This window comes from Cyclopterus lumpus, chromosome 9 (assembly GCF_009769545.1).
Source record: "Cyclopterus lumpus isolate fCycLum1 chromosome 9, fCycLum1.pri, whole genome shotgun sequence".
NCBI classification, from domain to species: Eukaryota; Metazoa; Chordata; class Actinopteri; order Perciformes; family Cyclopteridae; genus Cyclopterus; species Cyclopterus lumpus.
The window spans coordinates 21,769,082-21,778,874 of NC_046974.1; the positions used below are offsets into that span (position 1 = coordinate 21,769,082).

The 9,793-nt window shown below is 43.9% G+C and overlaps 1 protein-coding gene across 3 annotated transcripts; it reads right to left on the minus strand.

The window, feature by feature from the left end:
* Nucleotides 1-624: 624 nt before the first annotated feature.
* On the minus strand, nt 625-7,270 carry fsta (follistatin a). 3 transcript variants are annotated; one of them, XM_034542671.1, is made up of 6 exons: nt 7,073-7,270; nt 5,460-5,651; nt 5,024-5,242; nt 4,706-4,930; nt 3,847-4,077; nt 625-1,816 (listed from the first exon to the last, which is right to left on the minus strand). In XM_034542671.1, exons 1-6 carry the CDS (start codon nt 7,161-7,163, stop codon nt 1,728-1,730), a joined length of 1,047 nt encoding a protein of 348 aa, XP_034398562.1. In that variant the 5' UTR covers nt 7,164-7,270; the 3' UTR covers nt 625-1,727. The 3 variants fall into 3 exon arrangements, with proteins under 3 accessions (XP_034398562.1, XP_034398561.1, XP_034398564.1); XM_034542670.1 differs by having other exon boundaries at nt 675-1,816; nt 5,454-5,651; nt 7,073-7,218; XM_034542673.1 differs by lacking the exon at nt 625-1,816 and having other exon boundaries at nt 3,839-4,077; nt 5,454-5,651; nt 7,073-7,218.
* Between the last annotated feature and the right edge of the window lie 2,523 nt (nt 7,271-9,793).

Sequence of the window (9,793 nt, forward strand, 5' to 3'; positions counted from 1 at the left end):
AATTGGTTTGATGAGTTTCATTTATTATGAGGGTTATTCCACCTGATTGTGTAACTGGTTTATGAATTTAAAAATGCTAATCCACAGTTTATGGGGTGATTGTAAGGGCCATTATTGACTGTATTGAACATTCTATACCGCTGGTCTTCAGTGTTTGTGTCCGCAGGAGTTAATACTTTCCAAACTGTTTTAAGAAATATTATGTATACATTTATTTGCCGGGTTAATGACTCAATGAATAAACAGAGTTTAATACTTATACCAGTCTCAGCTGTGGAGGTAGTGTTACAGCTGTCTCTTTATAAGTCATTGGTCAGTCTATGTATTTTAATTGTGCTTGTGTGTTGTTCTGTTTGGGGACCCTGAGTCTGAAATAAAGTTTGATTGAATAGCCTAATGAACCCAGAGATATAAAAGGATTGATTCCACAGTATAAATAATATTTCAACAATCTCTCACGGTAGATCAATTTATCTCATCTCACGTGTACTTTGCTCAACCCTATTCTGCATGTAGATCTACAAATATGATTTAGGTCCCAATTTGAATTAAACACATCTGCATTTGTGACACGCTTCACTACATGTTATTCCTAAAGGAATAATACAGCAGGCAGAAAAAAGTATAAGGAAAAAACTTTTATTGTTTCACTCTTCATATCTGTACAAATACCATCAAACTTTGTATGTACATATGACATTTACATAAAAAATACAAAACTATATATTCATAACAGAATTTTGTATTTCTCTTGTGATGTTTGAAAATAAAAATGCATTCTGGAAAGAAAAAAAAACAGAAACAAAAAAGGAACAAAGTGATGACGTCTGATATAGCGAAAGAGTACTGCAGTACGTTAGTCCTATTTTAGCTCTGCGAGAGCAATATGGAGCACATTGGCAAGAAGACAGCACACAAAAATGTTAATGGCACATTGTTTCCAAAATAATCAAGTATTGTCCAAAACTTACCTCTGCTCTAATGTGGTCAGACAAAATTAACGCTATTGAATAATGTCAAGTTATCGTCTCCGTTCGGAAACAAATCTAAAGGGCTGAAGCTAAGAAGTAACCAAAGAAATAAAAAAAGAAATACAAATAGCTTATTTTTAGTTGTTTTTTTCTCTTCCATTTCATCACTGCTGTGTTATAACCTTTTTTTTTTTTGCAAAACCATTGAGATAATCCCTTTGGTCAGTTCTCGTGAGTTGTAAACAAACCGGAAACACTTCTGTACATAAAATGATTGATATATTCCCAATAAATAAACACACAGCCTAAACATGCATTTACGTATGTGTGACATAAACATCTGTGATAGAGATTTGACAGGAACAAGCATATTTTTTACAGCTTTAGGGAATGCAATTTACAGCTTGTAGAGAGGACTTACTTACACGGTAACATGACAAATAAATAACACTGCTTCTCTTTGGACAAATATATTTCTTCATGATAAAAAAAAGAGAGAAAGGAAACTCAAAATGGACAACAACAAATATGGGGGAAATGAGTGGTAACACAATATATCATGGTAGATAGTAAGCCTGACATTGTAAATGTATAAATTATAAAACACACAACAACAACAAAAAAAGTATAAATAAACATCTAGCAGACTGAACTATATGTATACTTCCTTTTTCTTTAAAAAATAAATAAGCATACACATAATGTACAGTATGGACATGATTCCTTGCCCTAGGACGTTCCCCTAGTGACTGGGGCCTATCCATCCAGTATAGAAGATATACGGACATAGGCCATGTAGGCTGAGTCCTCATCTTCCTCATCCGCCTCCTGGTCTTCTGTAATGGCTATATGGGAGAATATATGGTAGCTGTTGTATGAATATGGACCACGACAGTGCAGAATATCAATGAATGTTCTATTTTTTTCAAAAAGAAAAAAAAAGCTCACAGCAAAGCCACTGGCACACAGCCTCCCTTTCGTTTCTTTATGTGTGTGTATGTGTGTGTGCTTTTGCATCTCTCTGTGTGTGAGGAAGGGTCTGTGCGGCTTGGCATCAACAAACACTGTGGCATCCTCAATCATGAAACTTAATAAGTCAGGGCTGAAACAAGAGAAAAAATTGTGGGGCGATAGAAAATAAGGGTGCAAGGAAAAGGCTTTGTAGGGGAAAGGGGTTGTTTAGGGAGTCACAAGGTGGGTTAGGGGGCACTGGATGGGCTCCAGTGGCTCGGTCTCTTTTGGGCATGATTCCCTGAAAGCAGACACACACGTGACCCAAAAGAAGAAAAAAAAGGAAAGAAAAAGGTGCTCTTGTGTTCTCGGATTTGCTAGTTTTCCTTTGCTCCGATTGTTATTTTCTGGCTCAAATGCACAAGGAGGAGCACTCTGTGTCACCGCCTGACCTTAGCAAGCAGGTCAGAGAGCAGCAACACAGTTCTGAGGTATTTTCTTTTTTTTGCACAGAAGAGATTTACATCGGACACGTACAAAAAAGAAAAAAGAAAAGAAACCCACACAAAAGCGAGAGCTAATGACAATACGAAAAAGAAAGAAAAGAAACAGGCAGTCCCTCATCAATGCAAATAGATTTGTCATTTCTGATACACATTCTGGTAGACAATACATTCACTGGAAACAGCACGCACAGTAAAAAAAAGTTAGCTGGTGAGTGTCTTTTTCTAACGGTGAGATGAGAAGGAGAGCGTGGTTCTGTACGAGCTCACGCTGTCAAAGCATCACATTTATATTTAGTTCATGAGGTGATCATAAAGTTGGTCCCCTTGGATTCCGCCGCATACCATATAGGCACATCACATCAAGGTACTCAGTGGTGGGGGGGAAACTAACGAAGAGGGAGACACTCTTTGACATATCAACTCGGAATGTAAAATGTCGATGCTCCCTTTCGAGGCTATCGTTCGTTTTTTTGATGGTTTCCGCCAAAGTAAGTCCAAAATCCATCGTCTGCGTCGCTAACGTGGCACCAATGTTACAATCACCTCATGCACCCTGTATGAGCGGATTGAAAAGCCTCACTGACATGTGAGTGAATGTGTGGTGAATGTCACAAGAGGCAAGGCATTTTGAATTGATTGATTACAGCCAGAAGCAACCAAAAAGGGGAAAAGGAAATAATAATAATGATAATAATAATAATGCAAAAAAACACAAATACACCATTACCATGAGATTAGCAAATGCGACCGTGGAATTTACAAGCTGTAAAAGATATGACCACTGTCATAAAGATAAGATTATTTATTTAATTTAGAAACTGCATGAGATTTCAGGCCAACTAGCGTGACCATAACTTTGATTTTTAAATATTAGGATTGTTCCACTGCAAACCAAATGTATTATTTGAGTTAGCTTTTCCCAAGACTCCTAGTCTTAAAAGTCTGCTGATCTACAGCTATATGCTTTTGTTTGCTTTTACCTCTCGGTTGTTTTGTTTTGCAGAAGATTTTAATAAAAATAAAAAAACTAAAGAAGAAGTCAAATCTAAAAAAAAAAAGAAAAACACAACAAGAACACAAGAACAAAAGGCAGCGACAAAGACAACGTCATGCAAGTTCTTCTCTTCCCAAGTCCTTTTCTGCTTGCTTAAGCTGTGCTTGGTGGTGGTGGTGGTGGTGGGGGGGGGGGGGGGGCAGTCTCAGGGGAGGTTTGTTTTGATGGGGAAGCAACCTGGAATATCGTCATTTTGCTTGGGGGGGGGGGGGGGGGGGGGTCGTGGGGGGATGCACTCTCAGGGGAGGTTTGTAACCTCAGGGGGAAAGCAACCTGGAATATCGTCTTTTTGCTTGGAGGGGGGGGGGGGGGGTCATGTGTTCATTTTCTTTCATATTTCTGTTGCTTTTCGTTCCCTACTTACAGTTGCACGATCCCGAGTGCTTGACCTCCAGCAGCACCCCCAGAGAGCAAGCGGCCTTTTTCATGGCGCACTCGCTCGGGTACGAAGCGTTGTCGCTGGCGCACACCGCCTCGCCCGTCCTGCTCTCCGGGCAGCTCTCGTCACACAGCGAGCAGCGGCCCCGGCTCATGCGAGCGTCCCACAGACACTTCTTGCCCCCGCTGCACTGGATGTCCTCACACGACTTGGCCTCTGGAGAGAGAGAGAGAGAGAGAGAGAGAGAGAGAGAGAGAGAGAGAGAGAGAGAGAGAGGAAGGAAGAGGAAGGGGGAAATCTTTGATTAGATGCTTTTCAAAGCAGAATCAGATGAATGCGGAGGGGGAGGGTAAAGTAAGGTTGTGTCCTGCTTTCTGGATAAGAATCCATGTGACTATTAAATAAATAAATATTAACTTTAAGCATTTCTTCATGGCCCCCAGCACGCCCCTGTTTTGCCCCCCCCCCCCCCCCCCCCCCCCCACCCCTCTACTTCCCTCTCTCTCCCATATGGGATAGTGCTGCCAACATCAGGAAATAATAAGATGTCTATCATTTCTTGAGCAAACACAAGCAACTACCAAACCAAACCCTCTCTATCTCTGTCTCCCTCTCTCTCTCTGTCTCTCTGTCTCCCTCTCTCTCTCTCTCTGTCTCCCTCTCTCACTCTCTCTCTCTCTGTCTCCCTCTCTCTCTCCGAGATCCCCCTCCTCAGTGGAATGTTGGCACACACAAAAAACTACCAGGGAATGACTGCAAAGCTGAAGCAAATGCACTCAAACCAGCAGTCAAAGCCAGGGGCCGAAGCCTCGCACTCTCTCGCGTTTCCATGTGGCAGACTTACTGATGCACTTCCCCTCGTACGCCACTCCGATGGACCGGCCGAGGAGACAGGTCGCCCGTCTCAGGTGGCACGCGCTCGCGTAGACGATCCCGTCGTTTCCGCACAGGTACTGCTCGGGCGACGTCACCTCGGGGCAAATCCGGTTACACGTCACGCAGTACGCGCTGTTCGTCTGGTCCACGACGCACGTGGAGCTGCCGGGGCACAAGACGTCGCGGCAGGTTTCTGTGGAGACAAAGAAGAAGAAGAAGAAGAAGAAGTTTAGACGTGACAACAAGTACGACAAGTGGGGAGAGGTTACACATCGCGCGTACTTACTCTTGCACTTCCCCTGGTACTGCACGTCCAGGTCCGGATGGCCTTTGCATTTGGCCTTGAGCAGTGCGCATTCGTCTTTGTAGGTCTTTCCGTCTGAGCCGCAGACCGGTCCTTTCCAGGTGATGTTGGTGCAGTCCGGTGCGCACACGCAGCGCGGCTTGCTCCTCCTGTTCATCTTGCACCTCTTCCCGGGCCCGCAGTCAACATTATCGCAGGTTTCTATTAAAGAAAAAAGAAAAGAAAAATCCACGTTGGGTTAGGTGATGCTGGGGGAAGATGCTTCGCTTCGTGCGTAAAAATGACGCATAAAGTGCGGAATCATTGATACGCAATTCGGAGCGCGCAAAGATCACCGCTTTTTTGGATTTGTTTTAAGCAAGAGTGACTTGAGGGTGTGTATTGTGAAGATAACGAAGGGAAATGAGTGCACCTCCACCTTTGCAAGGTATGCAATTGGGAGCTCCGCCATTGAAGATCATCCACCTAAAGAGCGTGCTGTTGGGGACGTCCTCTTCGGTCCAGGACGTCCCCAGTCTTCCGCTCCGACAGCACTCCTCCCTGCTCATCCCGGGCATGTAGAGCACCTGGCACCTCCCGTTTTTCCCCTGCTGCAGCCAGCAGTTCCCAGCTGTGAACAGAAGAAAAGATTAAAAATCGAATGTCGCACGTCTGAAGCCGCTGACCCAGACGGACTAGACACACACACGCATGCAGCCATATTATCCGAGACCCCCCCCCCTCCCTTTCGCCCTCCCGGCTGTATTTTGTCTGACATTTTTTTTTCTTTTTCAGAATTTTTTTTTTTTTTTTTTTTTTTTTTTTGCGAGACAGTTAACACTTGCCTTTCCCATCTGTGACTGACAGCCATTACAATGCAACCACAAACCCCCCCAAAAAGTGAGAAGAATCTATCCTGGGGATGGGGGGGGGGGGGGGGGTATGGGGTTGTCCTTTATTCCGAGAGCCTCCTTGTTATCAGCGGGCAGAAAGTGGAGCGTCTAGACAGCGTTAAATAGCAGCCAATCTCCTTCAGAAAGCCTCGGTTCTTTAGCTCTGAGCACACCGCCTCTCCAACGGAGAACAATATCCCAGACAGACAACGCCTTGCTTATTAACACGTCAGTGTAAAGTTGATTTTAATATAAAACAACAACACACAAACAAATGAATAGTTATCCCATTTCTTGCGGTGCAAAAAAAATAAAAAAACACCCTTTGATCCAGACTACAGCAGGATGTCTGAACCGACAACACACACACACACGCGCGCGCGCGCGCCCATACACGCACACACGCGCATGCCATGAAGTGTTCACGAGCTGGTGTTGCTGCTTATATCGAGGACAGATTTCTATGATATCTATTTGCACTACAAGCTCCCGAACGAAATGCTATGTGCAAAAGTATCCTCCTTTTCTTTTGTATTAAAGATGTAAAACTGCAATCCTCCCCCCCCCCCCTAAAAAAAAAAGCTTCGTTTTTTTTTTGCACACGGACACACTGCTGGGTAGGATTTGTGCTGGGTAAAACATATTCATAACACTCCCTTTTAAAGAACTCACAGTGGATGTTTCTAAAGTTGTCGGAGACGGCACCGCGAGCCGCTGTCGCGCTCATCCAGAAGTATCGGCGCTCAGGTGGGGAGCGCGCAGAGCCACGAGCACGGCGTGGCGGCTTCCACGCGCGTGCCAATAATCTCTTACTTTGAAGTGGCCCACATACGGCACCTGTTTTTGTATACGCTCACGCACCGTCTGGTGCACAGAGAAGTTTTTTTAATTTTTTTTTATCCCTACAAAAATAATAATAAGGAAACTCACTTTGAAAAGTTTCTCGGTTGCAGAAAGTATCCGTGGGTTTTTGTTGCGTGTGTAAATGTGTGTGCGTGTGTGTGTGTGTGTGTGTGTGTGTGTGTGTGTGTGTGTGTGTGTGCGCGTGTATAGCTGACAGCACGTCGGAAGTTTTAGTTCTTCTTTTCTTTCTTTTTTTCTCCAAAACGAAAAAAAAAAGAAAAAGATGAATGAAAGAAAATACTTGAAGAAAGCTTACCGTCAACTTGTTGATGTTCCATGAGGTGACAAAGCCATACGAACAAGAGAAAAAAGCCCGGGTGGAGGTGGTGTTTCAGCATCCTGAACATGATGGAGAGACGCGAAGTGAGCTACGTGTTTGACACAGGCAGCGCAAAAAGTAATCTGCTTAAGGTGGCAGTGTTGAATAAGTGTCAGTCTGAGAATGCAGCCTCTCTTTTTAAATCTATAAGGGGTCTCGGGTTGACTGTCTCTGGTGGGCGGTCTCCTCTTCTGTTGGGGGTGGGGAGGTTTTCTTTCCTTTTTTTTTTCTTCTTCATTTTTTTTCTTCTCTTTTTTTTTTTTTTCCTTTGCCAAAGTTCTTTCAATCCCAATCAGGTGACATCGTTACGAGAAACTTTCTCTTTGTCACAATAATCGGAGGATACTGAAAGCTATAAATGGCTGAATTTGTAATAAAAAGAAGAAGAAGAAGAAGGAGAAGAAGGAAAAAACGCCGCACTTCGTAATGACGCGGCTTTTGCGCGGAAATAAAAGCACAAACAGAGACTGTGTCAAGTTGATGTGGATTTGTGTTTTGATGGAGAATATTATTATTACTGTTTCATTTTTTATTAATTGGTTATCATCGTGTCACGCGGGTAACTCGCTTTTACGCACGTGCGCCTTTAAAGCTGTCATACATACAACAATATATATGAATATTAATGATAATAATAACAGCCATAATGAAGGTCATTTTGTACTCATATATCAGAGGCTTTGTTACCGTCTGATCAAACGGGCCCACAGCCAGCACGCCTCTCCGGTCGTACAGTCAGTCCTTTAAATTAAGGGGCACTATTTGTCGGTAACTGATATATTCTTTTCCACCAACTGCAGACAAAAGTGTAAATCTTTTGATAAGAGTTGCCTTTTTGGTATACATCCGCGCCCTCAGACAATAATAGAATTCATAACAGTCCCGCAGCCGCGCGGCTAATATTAGAACAGACAGTTGTTTGGGTTTCTCTCCCGGGTCAAGCTTTTAAATATAATCAAACCTGTTTCCGAAGAGGCTTCAGACAGAGGAGCGCGGTGTTGCGTTTCATTGAATGAAACACACACACACACACGCACACACACACACACACACACACACGCGCGTGGGGGCGCACTAACACACGCGCACACGCACGGCTCTCCACTCACTGACGCAAAGGCTGAACTCCGTCAGAAGTCCTTGCGCGACCTCTTCAGCGGAACTCTGGTTACAGCTCTCCGGAGTAAAAGAGCAAAGTGTGAATCAGACACCGGGGAGTTCATTATCTGTCTGCGGGGAAGAAGACACTGCAACCCGGCTGCGTTCTTCTTTGTGTGTGGCTATATTCCGGTGAAACGCCACGACAAAATATGAGAATACATGCAATACAACCTGTGGGCTGTGTTCTGAGACAGATCATACAAAAAAAGCAAAAATAATATAATATATCACCAGTTTGTGTTGCATCCATCACACTTGTATTCATCTTGTTAGAACTTGTCTTGCACTCACTTTATTTTGATTATTGATTTGATTTGATTACAAACGAGCATTAACACAAACAGAGGACTAGACGTCACAAACAGAAAGTGATTCTCCAATAAAAAGTAATCTACTAAAACACAGAATGTACGATGAAAAAATATCATCATTCAGTATCATACACGGTGCAATCATATTCCCGCTGTTACGATTCAGCATAGGACCCACCCATCTGCTCTCATCTGACACCCAAAGGGAGACGCTTTGAAGCCAACAGGTCACCTGCAAACACAAAGGTTTGCAATATTTATTTTTATTCAAACGTGTATACCTCAGTACACAGAATATGAAACTGCACTCTCGTGAGCTTCTTTTAAATGATCTTGCGGCAAATATCGGCGCACGTGCGGGCCCCGCCGTTCTCGGTGCTGACGCGCAGTCACACCGTACACCGGGGGAACTTTCTGCTGCAGAACGCACTCTCGAGGACGCGCTTTCTGGCCATGCGGTGATTATATTATATCCTCGTGAAATGTCTGAAGATTTGACAATGTGTTGACGCAACCAGTCAGTAAAAAACGATCCGTCCGAGGGGCGCATGCTGCACTTGAATGCCACACTCGAGGAGGTCCACTCTCCCAATTCGGCTATTTCTAATCTGCAGTGAACATTTGGTTATTGTTTATGCCATGTCGTCGTCCCCCACTCCTCCTGCCGTGAGTTAAGAATTGAAAACAATAGAATGTCAAATTGGTGACCATAAACATTTTATGAGCAAAACCAAACAAGGAGTGTGTATAAACCTTGGCATGCAGTTTCCATGTTTGGGAATCATCACGCCGTTACCTTTTTTTCTTTTGACAAAATCTACACAAATGTTATGAGTTATGTCTGGCAAACGACGCAGCGTCTGTGGCTTGTGTCTCTGTGTGTGTGTATTGTGTGTGTGTCTGTGTGTGTGTGACTTGTGGGATCAGAGTCTTTGTGGAGTCGGAGCTTCCATAAAAACACTCCATTTCTGCCTCCGCTGTATCAAGTTTAAAGTGCTGGCTGCGCTCCCTCTGGAGCCATTAATGGCACCAGCAGCGGGGACAGGCAGTGCTGCGAGTCCCAGGCTGCGCAGCTGACTTTTGATCAGAGGGACCCACGCGGCGCACGTTTTGACGTAAACTGTCGCGGATTATGACGCAGCAATGATTGGTTGATGCTAATAGGGGAGGATATCATTTTTTCATT

Coding starts and splice junctions, on each gene's coding strand:
- fsta (XM_034542670.1), bottom strand. CDS start 7,163: ATGTTCAGGATGCTGAAACACCACCTCCACCCGGGCTTTTTTCTCTTG. Junction 5,652..7,072: donor GGAACATCAACAAGTTGACG/GTAAGCTTTCTT, acceptor TTCTGTTCACAG/CTGGGAACTGCTGGCTGCAG. Junction 4,078..4,705: donor GTACGAGGGGAAGTGCATCA/GTAAGTCTGCCA, acceptor CTCTCTCTCCAG/AGGCCAAGTCGTGTGAGGAC.